The sequence below is a fragment of the Mus musculus genome, chromosome 11, assembly GCF_000001635.26.
Source record: "Mus musculus strain C57BL/6J chromosome 11, GRCm38.p6 C57BL/6J".
Classification (NCBI taxonomy): Eukaryota; Metazoa; Chordata; class Mammalia; order Rodentia; family Muridae; genus Mus; species Mus musculus.
In genome coordinates, this window is record NC_000077.6 from 120,625,099 (window position 1) to 120,650,041 (window position 24,943).

General features: G+C 52.2%; 3 protein-coding genes and 1 long non-coding RNA gene across 17 annotated transcripts; 1 reads left to right on the top strand and 3 right to left on the bottom strand.

The window, feature by feature from the left end:
- Window positions 1–18: 18 nt before the first annotated feature.
- On the bottom strand, window positions 19–9,857 carry Mafg (v-maf musculoaponeurotic fibrosarcoma oncogene family, protein G (avian)). Of its 7 annotated transcripts, none has more exons than XM_030245626.1 (4): window positions 8,264–9,857; window positions 4,888–4,918; window positions 4,720–4,783; window positions 19–4,638 (listed from the first exon to the last, which is right to left on the bottom strand). In XM_030245626.1, exons 3-4 carry the CDS (start codon window positions 4,753–4,755, stop codon window positions 4,186–4,188), a joined length of 489 nt encoding a protein of 162 aa, XP_030101486.1. In that variant the 5' UTR covers window positions 4,756–4,783; window positions 4,888–4,918; window positions 8,264–9,857; the 3' UTR covers window positions 19–4,185. The 7 variants fall into 7 exon arrangements, with proteins under 7 accessions (XP_030101486.1, XP_030101487.1, XP_017169796.1 ...); XM_030245627.1 differs by having other exon boundaries at window positions 4,883–4,918; XM_017314307.2 differs by lacking the exon at window positions 8,264–9,857 and adding an exon at window positions 5,390–8,263.
- Window positions 8,652–13,004, top strand: Gm17586 (predicted gene, 17586). The gene is made up of 3 exons (NR_165823.1): window positions 8,652–9,394; window positions 11,397–11,469; window positions 11,731–13,004. It is a non-coding gene; the product is annotated as a predicted gene, 17586 (long non-coding RNA).
- An 895-nt stretch (window positions 13,005–13,899) lies between these two features.
- On the bottom strand, window positions 13,900–18,650 carry Pycr1 (pyrroline-5-carboxylate reductase 1). Of its 6 annotated transcripts, none has more exons than NM_001379086.1 (8): window positions 18,605–18,650; window positions 18,061–18,189; window positions 17,794–17,864; window positions 17,017–17,196; window positions 16,552–16,773; window positions 16,331–16,423; window positions 16,044–16,207; window positions 13,900–15,250 (listed from the first exon to the last, which is right to left on the bottom strand). In NM_001379086.1, the coding sequence occupies exons 1-8, from the start codon at window positions 18,630–18,632 to the stop codon at window positions 15,118–15,120; spliced, it is 1,020 nt and encodes a 339-aa protein (NP_001366015.1). In that variant the 5' UTR covers window positions 18,633–18,650; the 3' UTR covers window positions 13,900–15,117. The 6 variants fall into 6 exon arrangements, with proteins under 6 accessions (NP_001366015.1, NP_001335151.1, NP_001366014.1 ...); NM_001348222.2 differs by having other exon boundaries at window positions 18,582–18,650; NM_001379085.1 differs by having other exon boundaries at window positions 18,483–18,650.
- Window positions 18,651–20,932: 2,282 nt separating this feature from the next.
- On the bottom strand, window positions 20,933–23,239 carry Myadml2 (myeloid-associated differentiation marker-like 2). 3 transcript variants are annotated; one of them, NM_001204820.1, is made up of 2 exons: window positions 22,541–23,239; window positions 20,933–21,343 (listed from the first exon to the last, which is right to left on the bottom strand). In NM_001204820.1, the coding sequence occupies exons 1-2, from the start codon at window positions 22,907–22,909 to the stop codon at window positions 21,251–21,253; spliced, it is 462 nt and encodes a 153-aa protein (NP_001191749.1). In that variant the 5' UTR covers window positions 22,910–23,239; the 3' UTR covers window positions 20,933–21,250. The 3 variants fall into 3 exon arrangements, with proteins under 3 accessions (NP_001191749.1, XP_017170218.1, NP_081027.1); XM_017314729.2 differs by having other exon boundaries at window positions 21,924–23,234; NM_026751.1 differs by having other exon boundaries at window positions 20,933–23,239.
- Between the last annotated feature and the right edge of the window lie 1,704 nt (window positions 23,240–24,943).

A 24,943-nucleotide genomic window follows, 5' to 3' on the forward strand; every position in this document is an offset into this window, starting at 1 on the left:
CAAAGAAATACCACCAGATCTCTTTAAAAGGCGTTTATTGATCATATACAAAATAAAGAAAACCTTATATATCACAAACATACACTATGTACAGCAATAAATACCCGGGGGGCCAGGCCCAGTGCCGCCCCTCCTGGACAATAATTTAGCAATAAATACTGCGCAGGGCACGGGTGGGCACCAAGGCTGCTGCCTGCTGAGGCCAGGAGACTGATTGCTCTCCAAGTCCAGGCCTCACCTTGCAGCCAGATCCCCTATGGCCCTACCCAGGTGCAGGAGACAGGGTCTCACCTTGCAGCCACACCACAGCCCCTCCTCACTTGGATGTTGAAGGACCCTCACCCCATTTAGGGTACTCTCTACTAACCTTCCCCCTGGCTTCAGCCCTGCAGGGCAGGCAGGGGCTGATCAACTCTGCTTGGACACACCTCTCAGCACCAGGAGACCAACAGAGCTGGACACACAATAGCCCTTGTCCTGTTGCCCTAAGTTGCCAGGAGAAGGCTTTCTGTACCCATTCCCATTTGGTTAAAGGCTTCAGAGACTAGCAGACAGAGAATGGGAGGAAAAGTGGGGTTGGGGCATAAAGTTGCTGGAGGGGCCAAAAGCCCAACGGGGGCCCTAGAGAACAAGGAAATCTTATCAGGAACACTTCCTAGAACACTCTACCTCACACTTCCAGAGACACCCGTGCTATATTAATGCCGTTGCTCCAGGGGCAGGGTACGTATGTGTGTAGCTGGCCCAGCAGGTATAGCACACACCTAGGACACACGCCAGGAACAGGCAAACTGTGAGCAGCTACAGCGAACCCATGCCTCTGTATGGTACCGATCTGTCCTCTGTTCCACAACTGCTCCCAAACCAGGCGGCCAATGGCACTGAGAAAATATGCCAAGAATTATTCAGTGGCTTCTGGGGAGATTGTTAATGTGTTGGTTCCTTTCACTAAACCACAGCCTAAAAAAGTAACTCAGAAGATCCCAGAGGGGAAACAGTGTAGCAGGCTGTGGCTCAGACATCCCAGCTGCGGATGGGAGCTTTAGCCAAGTGGCCACACCAGAGAGGGAGGTAGCAGGGAAGTGGCCTCACCATCTCCAAGTAGTTTATCAAAGCTGCAAACCCTGGCCCTGATCACCAAGGCTAACAGAGCACACATAGAACTGAAAGATGAGCTGAGACCAGCCTGCTGGAAGCCGGGTGATGGTGGTGATCCCTGTTAACACAGTGTTGCCACTGGCTCCCTGCACAGCAGGCACCACACCCAGCTGCACACAACACAGGGGGGACTCTCTGGGACCATACTCTACAGAGGAAACTGTGGACTTTCTTTGAAATCTGAGTGTCTATGTCCAAGGAAGAAGTCAGGCAGAGTCAAGGTAGGAGGGAAGTCACACATTATGGTTTACTTAGCGGAGAAGTTTGGGAGACCTGGCCTCAGCCCAAGCTCTCCATTCGCTGTGTCAGAAAGTCAAACACAACACCCTCACAGTAGGAAAACGGAATTAACAATGATCAGAGAAACAGCCAACAGTCACAAATGGACACAGGATTTACTGTCAGGAAATCAAGGGCAAGGGACAGGGAGTGGAGCTGCAGGGCTGGCTCAACAGGGAAAGTTCCCCAGACTCAAGAAGCAGGTGCTGCAAACCTGAAAGCCTTGAGCATAGCTCTATCCTGTTCAGAAGCAAAGACCTACTACTCCTGTTTAACACATACCCAGCCGCAGCCTCCTCTTCCTCATCCTCCCAGGAGGCTGGACTGAGGCACTGGGCCATTCTCAGCTTTACACAGCAGCCCAGCCAGTACCAAAACACTCAGAAAGCCTCTCGTCCTCCAGGCATGGGCACGGTCCACACCAGCTCTGCTGCCAGGCAGCACTTCTGTATACCAGTCACAGAACCAAAGGGAGGGGATGAGGTCATCTGGTAACTCAGAATCAACAGTCCAGATTCCCACTCATATCCAACTCAGGCATCAATGGGACTGTCTGAGCACCTTGAGCCATAGTAGCCCACCAAAACGCCAGGGTGGCACAGGTCCTGCTTTCAGAGCCCTGCACGCTGCGTCAAACTGAGTAAAAATCCTGCTGCCTACGAGGTAAAGGCCTGTCAGGCCAGTCTTTCCTTTCACCAGACCACATTTCTGTGCTTTTCAGGGATCCAGGGGCCCCAGAGAAGACACCAGCTATGTCAGCAGGAGGCCATGTGACCGCCCACACAGGGATGTAGCCTCTTGCAGGTGGGTATCCGCTTATGAGGAGCTTCCTGAGCCAAGCCTGGAAGGTGGGCAGCCTCCACTGGAAAGGTGGGGTGAGGAGGCAGGCTTGGAACCTGCAGAGAAGCACCTCCAAGTCGAACAGCGGATCCCTGGAAGACGCAGATCCTGAAGGAGGCAGAGTGAGGGCCCAGAGCCAAAAGCTGCGGACACTGGGGAAGAACAGACCTGGCCCTAGGGCCAAAGCCCTTGTCTGGCGATGGTGGAGGCCTCCAGGCTCTCACAGTGACACAGGGAAGAATGGTTGCCCTCAGTGGGGCCCCCGACCAATCTGCCTGGGAAACAACACCCCACAGAACGGGGCTTCAGAAACACGTGAGTGACAGGTCTCCCAACCCACAAGGGAGGGCCCTGGGGCGGAGACCCCAACGAAGCCTATAGGAACTAAGCTGAGGCCAGAAGGAAGACGGCCAAGGACAGGTAGGCCACAGCCCTGTGGGCACCCACAGTGACACCTTGGTCCCTGCAATGTCACCACCCAGGGCCAGAGGTGGTGGATGTGGAAGCAGCGTGGGGGGCCGATAGCTCCCAACTTCACTTACTCTGCCACTGCCTTAACCCAAGCCCTAGACCCACAATGCCAAGCAAAGGCTCAGAGGGACCACGTGGCAGAGGAATGGAGAAGTGCAGCAGAAGGTAAGCCGCAGGCAGGCCCCGGTACCCCAGGGGAGTACATCCTGCCCAGGTCCAGCAAGCCCGCAGAAGCAAAACCACAACAAAACCCAAAAAAAAAAAAAAAAAACCCAAATACGCACACACACAAAACACAGGGACAGCCACAGGTCAAAGGTCACCAGAAGCACCAGCACTTTACGGCTGCACAAAACCTCACCAGGCACGGACAACACCACGGCACCGGCAAGACGGAAGCAGGAAGGGAAGAGGAGTAAGTCACTTTCGGTACAATTGCAAAAGAGATATCAAAGAGGACGGCCTCCGGTAGGCTCGCAGCTTGGCTTTTTTTTTTTTTTCTTTTTTTAAACTAAGTTTTATAAGTAATGTCTGATAACTCTGTGTATAAAAACTAAACTCCAACAGCCACAGCGCTGTCCCCAGGTTTACAAGAAAGGGATTTTTTTTTTAAACTAGCAAAGTTTCTACTATACTTTCTTCCCTTTTCCATGTATACGGTCAAATGTTTTTTTTGTTTTTGTTTTTGTTTTTTAAGACAATTTTATAAATACTCTGCAGCTTTTTTTTTTCGTTTTAGCTCTTAAACATATAATTTAATAACTCCGTAAAAGGAACTTCTCTTTTAAATAAAGGGCTATATAACCACACAAATAGGTCATGTAAACAGTGACACCGGACCCATCGGACACACAGACACACCTTCCACCCACACTCATAACCGGCGATTCGGTCTTGTCCGGTGCACTGTGCCAGGCTCCAGCACCATGGTTCCTGCCCCAGTGCCCAGGCTGGTGGCCTATTCACCCAGGGGCGTCAAGACATAACCACTTTTCAGGGCAGAGCCCATCTCTTCCTTCTGGATTAAGCTGAGAGCCCCACTGGACTTCTGAAAGGAAAGCGCTCAAATCCCACTGCAGACCACCAGGGAGACAAGGGCAGCCCCAAGACCAGTACACTTGCCCACGTGCACTCTCGTCCACTCCCACAGCGCCCACTCTGGACTCCTAGCCTGCACGGCCTTGGTACAAAGGGGTTAAGGGCAACCCAACATCACTGTTGAACTGGCTGATCCCAACGTACGAAACACAGGCGTGACAACGAAGATGATCAAGGGGCTCAGCCCAGTGCCCCTGGGTGCAGGTTGTGCTTTGCAGGGAAGGAAACAGGGAAGGGAGAGGAGAAAGGAAGGGAAATGAAAGGAAGAGGGACGGGGCTGCCAACTCTGCCACGCACCTAGTGGCCCCTCAAAGACCTGCCTGGCAACTGCACGTGTCCCTATGACCGAGCATCCGTCTTGGACTTTACTATTGTGATGACGCTGGTGGCAGCCACCTTGCCAGGAACCAGGGGCCCCAGGCCAGCAGCAAGGGGACCCCGAGCTGGGGCCACAGGGCTGCGGGCCACGGTCCTGGCAAAGTTCTGCAGGGCCTCGTACTTGGAGCGCAGGGCATCGAGCTCCAGCTTCATGCTGGCATTCTCCGAGGCCAGCTTCTCCACCTCCTGCTGGAGCTCCGCCTTCTGCTTCTCCAGCTCCTCCTTCTGTGTCACCCGCTTGACGCGGCAGCTGGCCGCGTAGCCCCGGTTCTTCAGTGTGCGCCTCCGCTGCTTCAGCTGGATGATCTCTTCCTTGGAGAGGCCTCGCAGGTGCTGGTTCAACTCTCGCACCGACATGGTTACCAGCTCCTCGTCGGTCAAGCTGGTGCCATTCTCGCCTGGCTCCCGCTTCACCTGGAGTGGCACAGCACACAGGGTCATGGCAGAGTAGGCATGCCCAGCCCGACGCACCCCAAGCCCAGCCTCTCTACTCACCTTTAAGGCCTTGTTTCCTTTATTGGGGGTCGTCATAACCCGGGGGACACAGTGAGCAGGCACTCTGCAAGACACAGAGCATAGGTCAGGACCCTGAGACTCTTTTACACCCCAACAGGAAGCTTGCTGCCTGGTGCTCAGCCCACAGAACCTTGCCCCTCACCTGACCTGAGCTTGGCTGCTTCAGAAGGCCCTGTCCCTAGAGAGCCAGGTGGGAGGTCGGGAGATTTTTTTCCCAGGGAAGAAGCAGGAGCAATGTGAAGGCAGAAGACAAAGGGAGCAGAGAGAGATTAGAAGGTCTGGGCTGCAGGAGGGGCAAGCCTAGAAGGAAGCTGAGCTTTAAAAATAACCCCAGTGCTGCCCCAGAGCGCCCTGTTCCTGGCGAGTCATGCTGACTCAGCGGATCGCCTCCCTCCCTTCCTGAGCCGTTCTCCCGGTCCTTTGGCCAGCCAGCAGTTCCCCAGGAGACCCACTACTGGGACCAACAGCAAGCAAGGATCAGCCAGGGACCCTGTATTCCAAGGTCCTACTTCCCATATATGTTCCCTAAGCTGGCCCAGGACAAAAGAAAGCCCTTTCTCCCTCTAGGACTTAGGTAGGAGGTTGCTTCCTGCCTCAGTCTGGCAGAGGATAAGGTTTGTTCTAACTGGCTGACTGGGAATCCTCTCACCTTCCAGGTAGCAGGCAATCCGGCTGGGAGGAGCTGAGCCCAGGCCCCTCCAGTCCTCCCCGTCCATCTCCTTTACAGATGGGGTAACCATCCTGTGGCTTGGTTGCAGCATCCTGTACTCTTGCCCCACCCGACACAGGGTGTTTCACAAGGGCTCCCACAATTAGCAGAGGAAGAGCACTGTTAGCTGGAAGCAGGCAAGAGCCAGCCCCTTCAGGTCACTGACTGGTCTTTGGCTCTCTGCCTAGGGTCAGTGACCACAGGGCCAGGGAACAAAAGCAAAACAGGTCCCTCCTACAGTCAGCCGCCCCTCCGGGCTCAACCTCATTTTCAGCTTTCTAAAGCCTTGCCAAGGACATTCTTGTGTACCTAGGCTGGGAATCCCCACTTAGCCCAACACCCACCAGTCCCACAGGCACATCCTCTCCTTTCCAGGTTAGGTGCAGGGAAATGAGGGAAGTGAGGTTGCTGCAGGTCTGTGAGCACTTCAGGCAAAAATGTGCTGGATGGGGAGTTGGTTCATCTTATCAAAGGAACTAACACATTCTCATTAGCTTTACCCTACTGCTTTTAGCTTTGAACAGGAGGTGTGGCTACATGCAAACACTGAGCAAGCAAACCAGGACTAAATCTACAGGACTAGATTAGGAGCATTTTCAGAGGCAACAGTACTGCTAGATCAAAGAGAAAGGCAGAACTCAGATCTAGAGGTCTGAAGGGCATCTGTCTTTCTTACAAGTTGGCCCTATACTCACACTAGGAGCATAAGTCGAGGTGAGGGGACAGTCCTGGCAGGAGCTTCCCTTATACAGACTGCTGAGCTCAAAACGGTGACTTCCTGAGATCGCACAGGAAAGTGCAGAGTGTGGCGGCTGGGAGCTGAAAAGTGCCTTCTCAACAGATTTTACCTCCACCAAAGGCCTGAACTCAGCACAAGTGCAGCCAACTGCCTCCTGATCAAAGGTGCACGAGAGAGAGAGAGAGAGAGAGAGAGAGAGAGAGAGAGAGAGAGAGAGAGAGAGAGAGAGAGAGAGAGAGAGAGAGAATGTGTGTGTGTTAGAGCGAGTGTGTGTACATGTTTATACGCATGTGTGCTTAAGGGGGAAGGGCAGGTCTCAGGAAAGCCAATTCTTCCAGCTACCTGCCTGGCTTCTGCAAACCTAGGGACACAGTGACTAGGCAGACAGTTCTGGGGGGGACAGCTGTGCTGAGGGATACAGTTTAGAGAGCTTTCCAGAGCCTGAGGAAGAAGCTCAGAGAAGCTGATCTGGACCTGCTGCCTCCAACTCAGCCCTCCAAGTACTCACAGTTATGGACAGACTCAAGACACCAAGGGGCTCTGGACCACTCATTCAGGCTGACCCTTAAAGAAGGGGTTTGGGCACCTCTGTCCTCTCACACTAGACAATCTGGACATTAGTCTCAAGCAAGATAGTGACCCTTCCTTGCTAAACCTTGCCTGTAAACCTCAATGCAGGAGACCCCCTACGTAGGTCTTCTCTCCTTCAGGTACTGACATTGTTTGAAGAGAACGGAAAACATTAAGTTCACTGAAGCACAGTGCCTCCGGAGTTTAACAATTTTCTGGAACCTTGAAGTTTCATAGGGCAAGTTCCACACCAAATGAAAAAAACACTGCACCTATGAGCAGCCTCAGGGCTCAGGGTTAAGGGGACATCCCTTAGCACAAACCACAAGGTAAGCACAGTCTAGACATGAATCCCTGGGCAAGGAAAGCAGTAGGATGGAGTTCAAGAACCTTCACGACAGATAAGTCAGTAAACAGCCATTCAGCCACACCCCACAAAACTGTCACCTCCCAAGAGTCTCCAGACACCCAACAGGGCACACACACTTTTTGGTAACTCCAGGCAACAGTGGGACCCCAAACTCTTCTGAAAGGAATAACATTGGGATAAATAAAACTACATCTTCTACTCCATGGTTGCACCTCAAAAACTCTCACCAGCTGCCTAGATCCACACTCTGCTCTCCTTAGCTGGTTAGAGCTGCCCCAGCTTCTTTCAAGCCACAGACCCTTCTCCCCCTGCCTCCCGGTCTTCCCCATCTAGGACCGACGAAGCCTGGCCATTCAGGGTCACAGAGAAGGAAAGCTTGCTTCCCAGACGAGCTGGCTCGGCCCACCTAAGCTCCTCCCCTCAGCGTACACCGATCGGTCTCCGGGTTTGGGGAACTGCCCCAGTTGTGGGACCCGGGCCAGGAGCCCAAGAACCAGGCAAGGATGCGCACGCCCGGGGCTTTACCTTCCACCCCGGGAGAAACCTGCGGCGCGCCCCTGCAATGCCTCCTTCGGAGCCTTTGCCTCCAACTCACAGGTCTGTCAAACTTAAACACGACCCCGGATCCCGGCCCGACCTTCACCACCCGGATCGAGCCCTGTCTCCCGACTAGACCGGCCGATAGCGGGCCCCGGCCCCCCGCCCTGGCCCAGCGTCAGCAGGAGCACCGAGTGACCTCATGCTGATGACTCAGCACGTCTCCGCTGGGCTCGCACCCGCGTGGCGAGCCCAAGCCGCGCAGCAGGGTCTCCCCGCCGCCTCCCCTGTGGGCCCGCGCGCGACCCCGCCCGCGCGGAAGCCGACGGACACCTGATGAGTCAGCAGCTCGGTGCGGCCACCCCGCTGACCCGGGCAGACGCGCGCAGCTCGCCCTTAAATCGCGCCCCCCGCAGGGCACCCGGGGTCCGCCGCCGCGCGCACGCCCGTCCCCAGCCTCGCGGTCGCCCGGTCCGCCGGCTCTAGGGGGACACAGGCGAACAGCCGGCTGGCGGGGAAACCAAGGCACGCGCTGCCGTCGGGTGCGCCGCAACCCCGAGGCCAGGCCCCGCCGCCCGCCCCAGCCCCGCGCACTCACCACACTGCGGGCCCGGGCGGGCCAAGGCGGGGCTGGGGCGGGGCCGCGCGCGCGCGCTCCGGGGCTGCGCGGGGCTGGGGCGGGCGCGAAGGGTCCGGGCCGGGGGCTTAGGAGGACTGGCCGCCTGCGCGGGCCGGGCCAAGCGCGCTGGGAAGGCCGGGCCGGACCGGGCTCAGAATCCGCCGCCGCCGCCGCTCCTCAGACGTCACATGATGTTTGGTCACGTGGGTTCCATTCATGAAGCGGCGACGCGGCTGGCCTAAGCTTAAAGGGAAAGGCGAGGCGGCAGCAAGGCGAGCGCGCCCCCATCACGCCTGCGCAGCCCCGCGCCGTTGCCCTTGGCAACGCCCGCCGCGCCCTGGCAATGTCTCGCGGGAGTCGTCCCGGCGCTCGCCGGGTTGACCGTGCTCCTGCAGAGACAGGTTCTACGGAGTGGCCCCAACTCGGATGCCTCTAGCTCCCTCCCGATCTCCACACCAACTCAGACCGAGGTCTATGGGAGGTTTGTTTGATTTTCTTCACTTGGATGCATAGTTTCACTGTACAGCGAGCAGACTGGATTTCAATTCCCTGAGATGCTCCTGCCTCGGCCCCCTGAAAGCGGAACTCACAGATGAGCGTCACCACGCGGGAACCTATTTGCTGTTTTGAAGGTGTGACACAGTGATTTAGTTCCTTACCCCGTTCTGCTGCGACGTCCTCATTCTAAATGGGTCAGCAGTCTGAAAAGGACACGGCTGTTGAGGGGCACAGCCCCAACCCCAGCTCAGATCCCCAAACTATCCACGATGACACGAAGGCTTGGAGGACGCTCACTAATGATTCTAATCTCCGGAGGGTGCTAGGGGCTTCACCTGCGGCCGTGGACCATCTCTTCGGGTAGTGTGCGTGCACTGTAGGAGTTGTGCACTTTGCCCAACCCTTCTCTGCCGCATTTGAAACTACTTTGGGTGCATTCTGCTGCTACTTTTTCTGTGAGACTTCTCGCTGCTGTTGAAAAAGTAAAAAAGAAGGAAAGTAGGAGGGATCAAGTTTTCATTTCGAGGTTCTGAACGTTCTATTTGACCCTGTCTTCTCTGGGAATCGTGAAAAGGTGACTCGTTCTGTAACATAGGTGACAAGGAAAAGGGGGTAAGCAGGCTGGAGGGGGCCTGTGTGTGTCCTTTGTGTCAAATTTGGTTTCTTGAGACAAGGTTTAGACCAGGCTGGCCCCAAACTCTCAGAGATCCGACTGCCTCTGCCTCTCTAGTGCTGGGATTAAAAACATGTGCCACCACACCCAGCCTCAAAAAGTAATTCTTTACATTGTATTTCTTTGGGGAGTGGGGGGGGGGGAGCTTTTATCTTTCACTGGCTGTAGCCAGAGTCTCAGAATACAGAGAATTACTCCTTATGCCTTGTGGTGGTTTGAATAGAAATGGCCTGCATGAATTCTAAATGCCGTGTCTAAATGCTTGGCCCATAGGGAATGGCACTATTAGGAGGTGTGGTCTTGTTGGAAGACGATTGTCTCTGTGGGGACAGGCTTTGAGGTCTTATATACTCAAGCTATGCCCGTGTGTGACTTACAGTTTCTTGCAGCCTTCAGAATGCAGAACTCTAACTAAGCCCATCCTCCAGCAGCAAGTCGGCCCTGATTCAGTCTTGCTACTCTCCATGACAATAATGGATTAAACCTCTGAAAGCGTAAGCCAGACCCAATGAGATGTTTTCCTTTAGAAGAGCTGCCGAATGGAGTCTCTTCATGGCAATAAAACCCCTGAGACAAGACCTCTGGGTTTCTGTTACTTATCTTCATCCTCCCTCCCTTTGTTCTTGTTCTAGTTATGAGATAGGGTCTTAGTCTATAGGCTCTGTTGGTCAGCAGCAACCCTCCTGCTTCAGCCTCCCAAATGCTGGGACCACAGCCATGAGCTCCCACATCCGCTTTGTTCTTTCTTTCTTTCTTTCTTTCTTTCTTTCTTTCTCTCTTTCTTTCTCTCTTTCCTTTTTTTCTGTTGCTCAGATTAGCTGCAAAGCCTTGCAGCCAAGAGTAGCTGGGAGTTGCTGGACATGTTAGCACAGGCCTTTAACCCCAGTCCTCAGGAGGCAGAGGCAGGTAGGTCTCTGAGTTCAAGGCCAACATGGTCTATAAAAACCAGTTCTAGGGGCTGGCTCAGTGGTTAAGAGCACTGACTGCTCTTCCGAAGGTCCTGAGTTCAAATCCCAGCAACCACATGGTGGCTCACAACCATCTGTAATGAGATCTGATGCCCTCTTCTGGTGTGTCTGAAGACAGCTACAGTGTACTTATAATAGTAAATAGATCTTAAAATAAACAAAAAAACAAAAACAGTTCTAGCCAGGTGGTGATGGCGCACACCTTTAATCCCAGCACTTGGAAGTTCAAGGCCAGCCTGGTCTACAGAGTAAGTTCCAGGACAGCCAGGGCTATACAGAGAAACCCTGTCTCGAAAAACCAACCAAACAAACAAACAAATACAGTTCCAGAACAGCAAGGGCTACACAGAGAAACCCTATCTCAAGAAAACAAAGAGAAGGGGGGGGAAAAAGTTAACTGGGACTTCAGGCATGCATCGTGATTGGCAAGCCCTCAGCCCCCCTCACCCCCGTCCCCCACTGTGAGGCAAATGCTCAATCACCAGACTATAGCCCAACCCTCAACACACATACACCAGGAGATATTAAGTCAGAGGCCCAGTGCATCCATGAGTTCTCTATCTTCATCACTTGGTGGTAGTCCAAGGGAGGACGTCTGAGCCACTTCCTGAATACTGCTAAGAGGGACTAGAAGGGTGAGTATAGCACTGGGCTATGGAGACATCACCCACTGTGGTGACCTGGCAGGACATTCAGAGTCACATCAGGACTTGTCCTTTCTCATGCTCTTCCTTACCACCTGCTCAAGTGTCATTTAGGAAGCACCAGCCGTGGGTCCCGGGGGCAGCTACTACAGGATAGCCATTGCCAGGCTAATTCTCACTGATCAACCCCACCCACCCTCCTGTAGTGACAGTTTTGGAGTTTTGGCTCCTTTGAAAACCACAGAAATATTACGGGAACGCGTTTTCGTTTTAATCCCATGTGTGGAATGTCCGCAGAAGCTGACTGTGTTTTCCCTCATGCTCTACAGGGGTGTGATTTTGCCAGCTACAGATAGTTTCTGTGATCGTGTGATGTTTGGAATTCTGGGGACTTTTCAAAGGGTATGTAAATGCTAGGGCCCCCGAGAGGTGGGTTGTTGGTTGGTTAGTTGGTTGTTGGTTGGTTGGTTGGTTGTTGGTCTCAGTTGGTTAAGTAGTTGTGCACAAAGAAGAGACAAGAAGAAATTAGATATCCTGATGGTGAAGATCAAAGTTGCCCTGAGGAACTTGACACCCTTAATCAGCAGGAAGTAGTCTAATCATGATGTCGTCCCCTTTATTCAGGAATCTCTTTCCTCTCTGTTTTTCTCTCTTGGTGTTAAGGGGTTGAAAGGGGTGGAGAAGGGTGGAAGAAAGCAGAGCCCATAAAGCAGCAAAGCACAGCTACACCCGCCTTACATCCTGGTCCTCACAGCACTGAGAGATAATTTGTGAGTCATCTTTACTAAGGTTTTCCACTTTGGTGGGTCGGGGGTCCGCTCCCTATTCCTTGTTCAGCAGTCATAGGAACCTAGTCTTGGAGCAAAGTTTTAGACTGCACACACCCAGGGCCACAAGGGGCTAGAAGAAATAATCAAAAGATGGACTGTCCTGGAGATGGGGGGGCTGGTGTGGAGCTGCTTCCATGCTGTACAGAGCCCTGGGCTCTGGGGTTAATCCTGAAGCTGGTGTCATTCCAGGAGGTGGCTCAGGCTCTGGAGTCTTCCCAGGGATAGCTGAGGTCCTCCACCTGTAGAGGAGACTAATGTGTTTGTGTGCTAAAGGAAAGTGGAGCCCATACTGGAACAAGCCCCCAAGCATGTGTGGGCCACTGCTGAAGGGCAGACGAGTCTCAGCCCTGGATCTCCAGACAGGCTCGGGATACTTGTCCCTGGGAACGCGTGCAGGAGAAAGGAGCTGGATCTCAGAGGCTTTCTAGGCTTATTGCATGAATCTCGCAAACAAGGAACTTTTTGCTGAGTGGCCTTTCAGGAATTCCCAGGGAACCCACCTGCCACACAGCATCAGTATAACCAGCTCTTGGGCTTGGTCCCCATCCCTCTAGCACTGGTTCTTAGCACAGATGGATTCTGTCTTCCTACCCTCCTAACTGTCTCGGCTACCCTCGGTTCTGAACTGTTCAGGGAAAGCTGGAAAGTGAGGAGTAAGACCCCGCTGTGAAGCTCACCCCGTGGTAAGTGGTTCCCATCCTGGGTTAGGTGCTGAGTTCTTTAAGAAAGCAGGCTGAGCAAGCCTTGGGAAGCAAGCCAGGAAGCAGCACCCCTCCATGGCCTCTGTATCAACTCCAGGATTTTGCCCTGTCTAAATTCCTGTCCTGACTTCCTTCAGTGAGGAACAGCAATGTGAAAGTGTAAACCAAGCAAACCTCTCCTCCCTTCATTCACACACACAGTTTAACTTTTTTTTTAATTTATTTTTTTATTTTTGGTTTTTCAAGACAAGGTTTCTTTTGTGTAGCTCTGGCTGTCCTGAAACTTGCTCTATAAACCAGGCTGGCCTTGAACTCACAGAGATCCACCTGCCTCTGCTTCCTGAGTGCTGGGATTAGAGACATGCACTACCACCTCCTAGTTTAGAAATATTAAAAAAAAAAAAAATATATATATATATATATATATATATATATATATATATATATATATATATATATATGGGGGCTGGTGAGATGGCTCAGTGGGTAAGAGCACCCAACTGCTTTTCTGAAGGTCTGAAGTTCAAATCCCAGCAACCAGATGGTGGCTCACAACCACCCGTAATGAGATCTGACTCCCTCTTCTGGAGTGTCTGAAGACAGCTACAGTGTACTTACATGTAATAAATAAATAAATCTTTAAAAAAAAATATGGGACTGGAGAGATAGCTCAGCAGTTAAGAACACTGACTGCTCTTTCAGAGGTCCCGAGTTCAATTCCCAACAACCACATGATGGCTCACAACTATCTATAATGGGGTCTGGTGTGTGTCTGAAGACAGCTATAGTGTACTCATATAAATAAAAATAAATACATCCTAAAAAAAACAAAAACAAAAACAGCCGGGCATGGTGGCGCACCCCTTTAATTCCAGCACTCGGGAGGCAGAGGCAGGTGGATTTCTGAGTTCAAGGCCAGCCTGGTCTACAAAGTGAGTTCCAGGACAGCCAGGTCTATACAGAGAAACCCTGTCTCGAAAAACCAAAAAAAAAAAAAAAAAAAAAAAAAAAAAGCCAAATATACCGGGTATGGTGGCACACACACCTCTTTTAATCCCAGCACTCAGGAGGCAGAGGTAGATGGATCTCTATGAGTCCAAAGCCAGCCTACAGTGCAAGTTCCAGAACACCAGGACACAGAAACATTGTCTCAAAACCAACAACAAAAAATTAACAAACAGCCTGGGTGGTGGTGATGGCACATGTCTTTTTCTTTCTTTTTCCCTTTCTCTCTTTCTTTTTTCTTTTCTTTCTTTCTTTCCTTCTTTCTTTCTTTTTTCTTTTCTTTGTTTCTTTCTTTCTTTCTTTCTTTTTCCAGACAGGATTTCCCCTGTGTCATGGCTCTTGAATCTGCCCATCTAGGAAACTCCAACAGTTCCTCTAAAGGTTTCCTCCTCACCAGGAACTTGGCCTGCACAGCCTGAGTCAGCCAGCTAAACATCTCCCTGGGCAAGCTATATGGACAGGTACTAAAGAGGTTGGTGCCCCTCACTACATATGTGTGCCAGGGCCTGTGTACAGTGCCAGTCTTCAGGCAGGTCAGCTATGGCACAGGCACGGAGGATCTGTAGCCCTCTGTTCTCTGGAGCACCTCAGCCTGGCTGCAGCCGGCTTTATAGGACCCGTGTTCCTGGCTTCTCCTTCGGTGTCATACTCCCCCTGTACAGGCAGGCCTCTCTCCATAGCTGACAAATAGGTTGACTGGAGCTCTGGGGGATTTTTTTTTCTTTTTTTATTCAACTGAAAGGATAGGAAGAGCAGTAGCAGTTTGGTGAGTTGGGGAAGATGCAGGAGTCGTGTCAGCTACCCGAGAAGTTCTTTTCCCCAGTGCCTAGGGAATCATTGCTAAAGCGTTAAGTCCCTAGAAGGAGGTACACGATGTCTTGGGCCAGCTGGTCATCACAGAAAGGGAGAGGCCATGGCTAACTAGCTAGCTGACCCTGAAACTAGGGAGAGTAAAGACCCCACAGGCCTGAGCTCCAGAGGATGCTGAAGAGGGGGAGGTCTGAGAAGCCACCTAGTGTCTAGCTGGCACTTGAGTATCAATGGAGGTCCCCAGTTGTAAGTGATATCCCCTTCCTTGCTGACCTGGCTGTGGGCAAGGGCCTGCTATGGGGATATTCGGTGTTGTTTGAGAGCGTTGGGACAGAAGCTTCAAGCAAGAAAAGAAGAAAGAGAAGAACTGAGTCTCTCAGGTGTTGTGTACCTAACGGGAATTGAAATCAGAGTATGCCCTGAGCCTGTAAGTTCAAGTCTTGTCTGGGCAACATCAAGTCACTATCTTAGACTTAAAGATAGAAGAGGATCCTGGCATGTTAACACTTATCCATGATCCCAGCACTTGGGACACAAGAGTGGGGGATGACTAGTTCAGAGCTAACCTGGAGTACACTGCAAAACCCTGCTGGAGAGGAGAGGAGAGGAGAGGAGAGGAGAGGAGAGGAGAGGAAAGGAAAGGAAAGTAGGGAACAGGAGGAAGGCTGGCAGACAAATCATTCCTTGCCTGCTGGGACCAGGTTTCAGGGCAGTGGCTTGACATGGTCAGAAGACAGAGAGGCCCCAGCAGAGGAGTCCAGCTTCACCTTATCCAGTACAGTCTTCTTTATGGCAGCAGGAGAGATGGTCTCCTGGTCAGCCATGGTCTGCAGCTCCCTAGAAAAGCAATGAGACCCTGACTCTGAGCCCCTCCGCCTCCCAGAACCCACAGTTCCAGCAGCAGCTTTGGTGGGGAGTGCTATGCTGGCACCCACAATCCCTTCTGCCAGCCCCGCCCCATCCTGCCCCTTCCCCACCTATACAGCTGCAAGGCCACTTCTCACACCACTCAGGTGTAGTCAGGGTCACCCTGGCTACAACTTGTGGCAGGAGTCTGCTTCTGTTTTCTTTATGGGCCTAGGTACCTAGATCCCATATCCAAGCCTCACAGACTTGCATGTGTCCTAGTGGGTGGCCACTGGTAAGAAAGGCTGGTAGTTTACCCTGTAGACATGAACCTAGGACTGTGATTTCCAGCCTTGGCTCTGCTTTACACTAACAGAGGGACCTGGACATGTTTCACTCACTCTCACCAGACTATCTTGCTGCTCACAAGCTGTCAGCTTAGCTAATTTGTCAGCTAATTTGTTAAACCTGGGAAAGGTCATGAAGAAGGTGCTAGGCCAGGGCCTGGTTCCCTGGCTATGATGATGAAACGGAATAAAGGCTATATTGCAGGACCAGAGGAGGTCTGTGGACACATGTAGATACATTTCTCACAGGACAATGAAAAAGAGCTAGAGATACTGCATACTGTGACCCAGAAACGTTGAACCGTCCACAGTCCTGCCCAGGGCCAAGACAGGGCTCAGTGGTACCTGCTAAGTGATTCACTGCCATGAAGCCTTTGAAGCCACGACTCTGGCGTACCGGAGCCTCACTCTGAGAGGTGGGTGGCAAGAGAACCTACCGTGTACGGATGCAGGAGGCTTCCACAGCGTTGATAAGCAAGGAGCGAAAGCCCCCGCTCTCCAGCACATGCAAGGCATGGATGGTGGCCCCACCCGGAGAGCAGACATTATCCTTGAGCTGGCTGGGATGCTGTTCTGAGTCTAGTAGCATCTTGGCTGCCCCCTGTGACAAGAAACGGGCCGGCTGGTGGCAGTAAGGAACCTACCACTTACTGACTCCCCTCTCAGGTGTCCCCAGTTTGGGTTTAGCTAGGAACAGCTCCCACCAGCATCTCAAAGCACTGACCAGGAGGGCCTGGGCCCCGAGGCGGACTGCCAGGCGTCTGGGAAGCCCCATTTTCACACCACCGTCAGCCAGAGCATCCAGGGCTGTGAAAGCCTGCGTGCAGGGAGATTGCATCCTCAGCCTCCTCTCTGGGACCCAGAGCAGGGTGCAGCAGAGACAGAGGCACACAGAGCCCCTGGGAACTGCCCACAGCCCCGACCACCCATCGCTCCAGTGCTCACATAGGCAGGGCCGCTGCCACTGAGCCCTGTGACAGCATCGATCAGATCTTCCTCCACCTCTGTGCAGAAGCCCACGCTGCCCATGAGCTGCTCCACAAGCCTGCCATCTTCCACCTGAGCGTGAGTACCTGTGGCATACACAGTGACCCCCTCCCGTACCACGACCGGGGTGTTAGTCATACATCGGATGACTTTGGGGGCAGGTTGGAACGCTGTCAGCTTCTGGAAGAGGAAGAGAAACCAGCTCTATCATTCCTGTGGTGGGTGGTAGCCGTTTGTCCTCATCCCAGGTATGGAAGTGAGCATGGATGTGCTTCCCCTATGGAGCACTTCCTGAGTTCTTGCTGCAGGCTGGGCTGCTACACCCTGTGCACAGGTACAGAAGCCGGACACCAAGAGCAGAGATCCTGACCACATGCTGCACACCCCCTCTGCAGCGCTATTTATCTGGCCCGTGGCACCCACCTTTTCGATGGAGTTGATGGTGACCCCTGCCGCACAAGACACCACAATGTGCCTGTCCTCAATGTTCGCCCCAATTTCATCCAGGATGAAGGGGATGATGTGTGGCTTCACAGCCAGGAAGAGCACATCACTGTGGCGCACAGTCTCTTTGTTGTGGGGTGTCAGGTTCACCCCTATCTTCTGCAGGGAGGGGTGCAAGGAGACCCAGCTTGCCTCATGGGCCATCTATCTGCCCACAAAGCTGAGAGCCCTGTGTGTAGTGAGGCCCAGAGGCTGCTGGGTGAGATGGGAAAGGCACTATGCCCTGGAATAGGTCCCCTTTGAAGTAGAAAAGGGACATCACAGACTTCTAAACCACAGCCCAGCCCAGCCCAGCCCACCTCGGGCAGCAGTCTCTGCAGCTGCCTGCCTTCCAGATGTGGGTGGTGGTCTCAAGCTGGGAGCCTGGCCCCCCATCCCCCAATCCTTAGCCTGAAAATCCTGGCTGAGCCATACCAAACAGAAACTGTGTCATCCATCATCATCACCCTAGCCAACTGTTTGATCTCCATGCTGCCTGGCCTTCCGGAGGCCTCCATAACCCCCATCTAGGTAACCCCATTCCAGACTAGCACTCTCTCCTACCAGCTGTATTCACGACAGGGCAGGGGAGCAGTACCTGCGGGTTCCCAATGGCAGATTTGTGTCTCCTACTGGAGTCAGGTGTGCAGCAAAACTAACCCTAGACCCAACTCTAAAGAGCTTCAGGCTTTCAATCTGCTTTCACCTGGCACCTACCCGGAGGGCCGAGACCGTAGCTTGGTCCATGTCTGGGGAGCTGGCCATTATCTTGTGTGCAGCCAGAACACCTGTAGGGGACAGAATTCCTCCCTCAAAGCTAGTTCTAGCCTCTCAGCTCCTATGAGGGAGACAGCTGAAGCATCCTTCACCTCCTTTAGGGAAGCAACCCCAAACATATGGCAGCTGTCATTTCCCAAAGGACTGAGGCCACTAACACAGACACTCCACGCTAGCACCCTCCCTGGCAGCAGCAGAATTTACTACCTGCAGCTGTGAAGCCCTTGGCTAGAGCAAAGGCTAGCTGCCCTGCCCCGATGAAGCCTACGCTCATGTCTGGAGGTCCACGACCCACAACTTTCACAGCTGACGCCGGCTCTGTAGGGCAGCAGAGAACTGTACCGACAGGACGGAAAGAGAGACGTCGGGTGGGTAATACCAAGTCTGGCCGTTCCTAGCAGCCAGGTGCTCCCCAACCCCCACCCCAGCCTGCTTAATTTCTATGTTGCTCCTCGGCTGGCCGGGTTGGGAAGTTGTCCCAGGTACCCCGACACCCCGTACCACTACCACCCGCCGCCCAGAGCCAGGATGCCTGGTCTGCAGCTGAAGGTTCTGAGCCTTCTGCAAAGGGCTCAGGGAGCCAAAAGGAAAGAGATTGATTGAAGGGGAGGGTCAGGAATCCAGCGAACCCTCAACATCCAAGTCTCCAGCTTATTTCCCAGAAGCCCCAGCCCCTAAGCCTTCATTCCAGGAGTTCCATCCCCGAAGCCCCAAGTCCCGCTACCCACAGCGTGGATATTCGGGTACACACACAACAGACAGCCCAGCCCTTCTTGCATTCGCCACGCGGCACCCGCGCCCACCGGCCCCGCCCTCACTTCATTTCAGCCAATGAGCTGTGCGCCCTGTGAGAGAGCTAGCCAATCCAGAGCTGCAGCTGGAGCCTTGTGCATTGCATCATACACAGGGCAGGGACAGACGCTCCTCCTTGCTCCCTCCCTGAGGTGAGCAGTAGTTGCGAATACAAGTCAGTATTCACAAAAGCCACGGGTCCCTCCTCTGTTGTCTTTTTGCAAGTGTTGTTTTTGTTTTTGAAAGCTAGGTACCTTCTGCAGCCACAGGCCCGTTAACTTCCCAAACCACCTCCATCCTACAGTACCTCAGCTCTCCAACTAAGGGTTTTAGAGATATTGTACTCTGGGCATCCGCAACCTCTTAGAGGAGTTTCAGGCCCATCTGCTGGTCTTGAAGCTGCAGAGCAGTCTGAGTTCACACTCTGCTAAAGTACATTTGATTCCAGTGCCTACCCCTCACCTTCCCACCTCACCCCACTCCCCAACTCCCTTAGAGGTGGCTTGCTTATTTTTTTTTTTTTCTGTTTTGTTTGTTTCCTTAGATAAAGACAAGTTGCTTTAGAAAAGTAAATTTTAAATCACTAGGAAGTTTCCAGCCTGCAAGATTTGGGGAAGGAATTTCCATCCCTTCTTCTTGGCCCTAATGACCACCACCCAAACGAGGAGACTGCTCTGTGGTGATAGTGTTCACTGTGTGGATGGCTAGTTCAATACTCAACCTCTAAAAAGAGAAGAGCTGGAGAAGAAGAGCTGTGCCAAGTTGACAGCTCAAGTCTATGCACAAAGCCTAGAAGTTCAGTTTCCCAAACTCAGCTCCCAACTTGAGATGCTTCCCAGGACTAGAGAGAATCCTCAGTGCTTAAGAGCATGTTATTCTTGCAGAGGCCCTGGAATCTGTTCCCAGTACCCACATGGCAGCTAACTATCCAGAATTCCTCTCTAGGGATCTAACACTGCCTCTGAACCCCTCAGTCACCAGGTATGCAAAGGTGAGCATGCGTACATGCAAGCAAAACACTTAAAATAAACTAAATTTTTTAAATGTATGCTTTTCTCCAAGTGATAATAAACATCACTCCTAAAACAAAGAAAGACAGTTCTGTCATCTAGGGAGCCCCAGAAACCTTCTCCCATTTTCTTCTTGAGTCTTAGCTCTCACTTCCCCTGCCTTCTCTAGCACCTCTGAAATTTAGGTTGGATGTGATGCTGAGGGCAGAAAGCTACTGAACAGTGAGGATGCTGGGGACTTAGCGAACATGCTAGAGTTCAGAGTTTTGGCTGGTAACAGAATAAAAGGGACACCCCTCAAAAAAATCAGTCAAAACTCGGTGAGGTATAATACATCAGTAATCCCACCTCTGGGGAAGTCGAAGCAGGAGGATGCCCAGTGGGAGGCCATTTTAAACTACACTGTGAAACCCTTGTCTCCAGGCGGAATAAAAGAAAAAGGAAAAACAGAAGGCGGGTGTCATGGCTTCGTGGTGGGGAAGACAGCTTGCTTCAAAAGTCTAACAACTTGACTGAATTGGTTGTCCCAAACCCATGTAAGGTAGAAGAAATAAACTAAGTGTACAGCGTGGTCTTCTGGCCTGTACATATGCACTCTGATGTCCCCATCACACCTACATCATACATGTATAATACTAATAAATAAATAGAAGCAGTCGGGTCCCTCTCTAGGCAGGATGAAGATGGCTGACACAGTCCCTGACATCCTGGTCTTCTGATGTGTAACATTTTCATTACCCAGAAAACCTGCAGACTCAAACGCTGCCTATGTCTGCCCATCCCAGTAAAAGACACTGGCCCTAACTCACTTGTTGGCTGTGTGCCCTGGCCAGCTGGCCAGCTGCAAGAGCCCACACAGTACCCCACAAGGCCAGACTCAGAGCCTAAGGTCTTAATGTTCTCAATTCTACTGCCCAGAGAGTGCAGCGGCCCCTCTGCCTATGGTCTGGGCCCTGAAGACCACAGTGTGGGGCTTTGGGAGCCTCGAGGAGAGAAGAGACTAAGCTAACACTGACCTTCTTTCTTTGCATTTGGCCTTCTGAGCCACCCTAACCCGTCCCCTTTTTCAGAAGGCTCAGACAAGGCCCAGCCTCAGCTGTCTTCCAGAACTCAAAGTCCCCCGAAGGCCAAGTCCTCCCTCACAATGACTTGGTTTAGGCCTTCTCTCAGAGCATGCAGTGAGAAGGTAGCTTAACTGGTACAATCTTCCCTATACCCTGAACAGAAATGACTCCGGTGAGCCTCCCGTGGGTAGCCAGGAAAGGTAACAGGCCAGGTGAAACCAGACATCCACTTTTTATTTTCTGCTGTAAGACCTGAAGGACACTCAGTTGATGGGTTGAAGGGCTTCCTGGGATTAGTCCAGTCTGGGCTCTTGCATAGGAGAAGCTGGCTTGAGACTGAAAAACACCGGTGCTAGCAAGTCCTGGTGTTCAGGAACAGCTGGCTAACTAGATGTTTGAATGGAGGCCCAGTGACCAGGTTCCATGAACCAGGGGCTGCCCAGAGAGGCTCTTCACTGTGAGTCAATGCTGCCAGCCAAGCCAGCCTGCCAGAACCCATGGTAGATACCTCAGAGGCTTCTGGGTCATGGTCTATGTTGGGTGTCTGGACAGATATTCCATCGCTGTCATGACATCATCATCTTTCCACGGAGATTCTGGTGCTGGCCTTTGACATGGGGCTACCTGGAACCACAACACAGTCTTTTCTCGGTTTCGAATGGCTGTGGCCACTGGGATGCGCTTAGACATAGGTGAGACTCATGCTAGTTGCCAGCTTTCTCTACAAGCGATCACATCCATCCCCAAAGAGACTCTTCTGTGGGATCAGGCAAGAAGGAGGCTCCAGCTCCAACCTTCCTTCCAACGGCCTGGCCCTGGTGTTCTTGGCTCGCTTTCCACCCATTTCAACCTCAGGAAGTTGCCTGATTTCTAACTTATATCACCCCAGCTAAAATGCTATCTCAAGACCAGCTCACCTCCGAAGTTCATTAGCTTTAATGTTCCCATCTGCACAATGGATTACAACAGTACCTGTTCCAAAATGTCCCCATTTGGTACAGTGACTAGCACCCAGCCCAATAATGGCCAGGAGACTGAAAAACAGGGAGACAGGGGGACTGAGAGTCACTAGCCACCCCCTTCCTTGTTCAGGGCCTCCTGCCCCTAGGTCCTTCCTCTTTGCCTCCCTCAGTGTGCTAGATATCCAAGAGCAGAATCGTCTGAGCCCCGAACACCCCTCTTGCTTCCCTATGTCTTAGTTCACCTTGGTCAGCTGTAGGTGCTCTCAGCCAGAGAGAAGACATGGGTGGGCCATCACTGGCCAGGCTACAGGGTGGGCACGAAGCGGATCCTCTGGGAATAAGCGAGGTCAACAATGTAAAGGAGCAGGTTGACGTAGGTGAAAATAGCTACCACCAATTGGCTGTCCCAGGGGCAGCTGCCTCGCAGGCAGTCCGCGGGCCGCCCTGGCTCCCCGTACTTGGGGTCAAAACAGAAGACTGGCCAGATGACTGCAGCGCTGAGGTATAGGAGCACAGCCAGGAACGTATACACTATCACTAGGCGGTCAAACGGGCACCCCAGGCCTGCCGTGTGTCCCATCACGCTTAGGACCACCACAGCCACTGTGGCCATGAAGCACAGGCTGTAGACAGCCACACACCACTGTGTGGCCACGTAGCGCCCGTAGCGACTCTCGTGGACAAGTGCTCCAAAGATGATGCAGGCCACAAAGGCCTGGACGATCTTAAGGAGCCCAGACACTGTAGCCATATAGCTGGCTACCTGACCTGGCCGAGCCCGAGTCAGGGCCACTTCAGCCGCATAGGCCAGGAAGAGGAGTCCTGCGAAGACGCTGGCTGCCAGGCGGAAGTTTCGTACCATGCATCCGGCAGGCTCAGGTGGGCACTCCAGTCGGGTGAAGTACAGAGGGTAGATGACAGCGGCCGTGGCACACAGCAGGGTCGCCAACATGGCGAAGGCTGCTGTGAAGTTGCCCCAGGAAAGGCGCAGGCAGCTGTGAAGCTTTGTGAACTCACAGGCTACCACCAAGACTGAGAAGGCAAAACAGAAGCCCCAAGCAGCCATGCAGAAAGTGCCCTGGACACCCCCAAAACCACCTCGGTGAGCAACCAAACTGAAAGTGGTACAGCCAAAGGCCAGCTGCAGCATTCGGGCTGTACCCACCGGCGAGGTCACAGCGCCTAAGTGCAGGTATGCACCCCCTGGGGGCTCCATGGTGCTGCCCATCTGGCTCGCTACCTCCCAGCCTCACCCTGGGCCCAGCTACCCTGGGGGTCTGCCCAGCTGAGAGACCTCTGTCTTCCGCGGCAACAGCAGGTGCTGGCAGTCTGCAATGGCAGTGTTAACAGTGACATTGCAGCAGAACAGCCTCTCTGCTGCCTGGGTTGGGAGCCCTCCCCCCCAGCGCTATAAATAAACAGACTGATCAGAGCCCCGGAATAGCAACCTGCAAGCTAGTTCCCATTCTAAGGGACATTTGACCCCTGCATCCCACAAAAAGCCCCTTTCGGGACTACAAGTTAGCCTCTGGATGCTAGACGCCCACCTCCTGCCTCTGACGCACCTGCATCTGTCAGTCCGGTCAGTATAGTGTGGGGGAGGGGCTGGGCGAGAACAGAGAGTAGGGGCTCGCCCTCTAGGGATCACCGCTGAGGCGTTGAGCAACCTCTGGGTTTAGTAGGTTAGGGAGGAGGAGAAACAGCAGGGGGTTCCAGAAGGCGTACGCGACTTTGTTATTGTTTTATAGGCCTGTGTCACCAACTCTGGCTCAACTCTTCTTCCTTCCTTTCTTTTAGCAAAACAAAAATAGATTTACTGAAAAAAAATTTTTTTTTTTTGAGAAAGAATTTCTGAGAGTAAGGAGGGGGCTACAAAGAAGAAATACCACATCAATTCTGCCTTTGTTGGTTATTTATTTATTTATTTATTTATTTATGAGACAGGGTCTCACGCAGCACCAAATAGTTGAGGAAGACCTTAATTTTTTTTTTTACTTTTTTTTTTTTTTTAAACTGGGCAGTGGTGGCACACGCCTTTAATCCCAGCACTTGGGAAGCAGAGGCAGGTGGATCTCATGAGTTTGAGGCCAGCCTGGTCTACAAAGTGAGTTCCAGGACAGCCAGGGCTACACAGAGAAACCCTGTCTCAAAAAAAAAAAAAACTTTTTTAACTAATTAAATTAAATTTAAATTAAGTCAGATTTATTTTTATTTTATGTGAATGAGTGTTTTGTATGTGCATGTGCATCTTTTATGAGCCTATAGATGGTGTAAGGACCATGTGGGTCCTGAAAACTAAACCTCTGCAAGAACAGCAAATGCCCTTAACCATTGAGCTATCTTTCCAGCCCCTGAACTTTCTTTTCCAGTATCTAGTTATTGTATGTATATGCGTGCTTTGCCTCTATGTATGTATGCGCACTATTGCATGGACGTGAGAAGGTACTGAATTCTCGGGAACTGGAGTTATGGATGGTGTGAACTACCATTGGGTGCTGGAATAGAACTCAGAGGGACTTTGCAAAAGGAACAAGTGCTTCTAATTACTGAGCTATCTCAGAAGCTGAATATTGGACAGCTTCTTCTTCTTCTTTTTCTTCTTTTCTTCTTCTTCTTCTTCTTCTTCTTCTTCTTCTTCTTCTTCTTCTTCTTCTTCTTCTTCTCCTTCTTCTCCTTCTTCTCCTTCTCCTCCTCCTCCTCCTCCTCCTCCTCCCTCTTTCTCCTCCTCTTCCTCTTCTTCCTCTTCCTCATTTCTTTGAGACTCTCTCTATGTAGCTCTGACTGTCCTGGAACTCACTATGTAGACGAGGTTGGTTTTAAATCCACAGAGATCCAATCTGCCTTCATAGTTCTGGGAGTAAAGGGATGTACCAATACCTGGCTTAGACTTATTTATTTTTGTCTGTGTCTATGAGTGCTTTGCCTGCCTGTATATATGTGTGCCAGGGTTGTAATCCGCCATATGGATTCTGGGACCCAAACCCAGGTCTTCTGGAAGAGCAGCCAGTGCTCTTAACTGCTGAGGCATCTCTCCAGCCCCCTCTTTTTAAGTTTTTCCTTTGTGAAAAAAAAATTACAGCTACAAAATTGGTGCCTGCTCAAGTCCAGTCAATAAAAGAAAAGAGAAGGAAAATCCAAAGACTTTTTACCTAGAATCAATCATGTTTACTGTGTGCTAAGCATACTCTTAAACCGGCCAAAGAAAAATATCAAATCTGCAGAAGAGTCAAAAATGGCCCAACAAGCCTCTGTGTGCCTTTCC

Excerpts from the sequence above, each read along its gene's own strand:
- Myadml2 (NM_026751.1), bottom strand. The coding sequence starts at position 22,909 with ATGGGCAGCACCATGGAGCCCCCAGGGGGTGCATACCTGCACTTAGGC.
- Mafg (XM_017314307.2), bottom strand. The coding sequence starts at position 5,501 with ATGCTGCAACCAAGCCACAGGATGGTTACCCCATCTGTAAAGGAGATG. Across the intron at positions 4,919-5,389 it reads GATTGCCTGCTACCTGGAAG|GGACAGGGCCTTCTGAAGCA; the intron begins GTGAGAGGATTC and ends CTGGCTCTCTAG. Across the intron at positions 4,784-4,887 it reads TCTGAAGCAGCCAAGCTCAG|AGTGCCTGCTCACTGTGTCC; the intron begins GTCAGGTGAGGG and ends TGTGTCTTGCAG.
- Pycr1 (NM_001379086.1), bottom strand. The coding sequence starts at position 18,632 with ATGCAAGAAGGGCTGGGCTGTCTGTTGT. Across the intron at positions 16,774-17,016 it reads CCATCAACTCCATCGAAAAG|AAGCTGACAGCGTTCCAACC; the intron begins GTGGGTGCCACG and ends TTCCTCTTCCAG. Across the intron at positions 16,208-16,330 it reads TCGGGGCCCAGGCCCTCCTG|GGGGCAGCCAAGATGCTACT; the intron begins GTCAGTGCTTTG and ends TTCTTGTCACAG.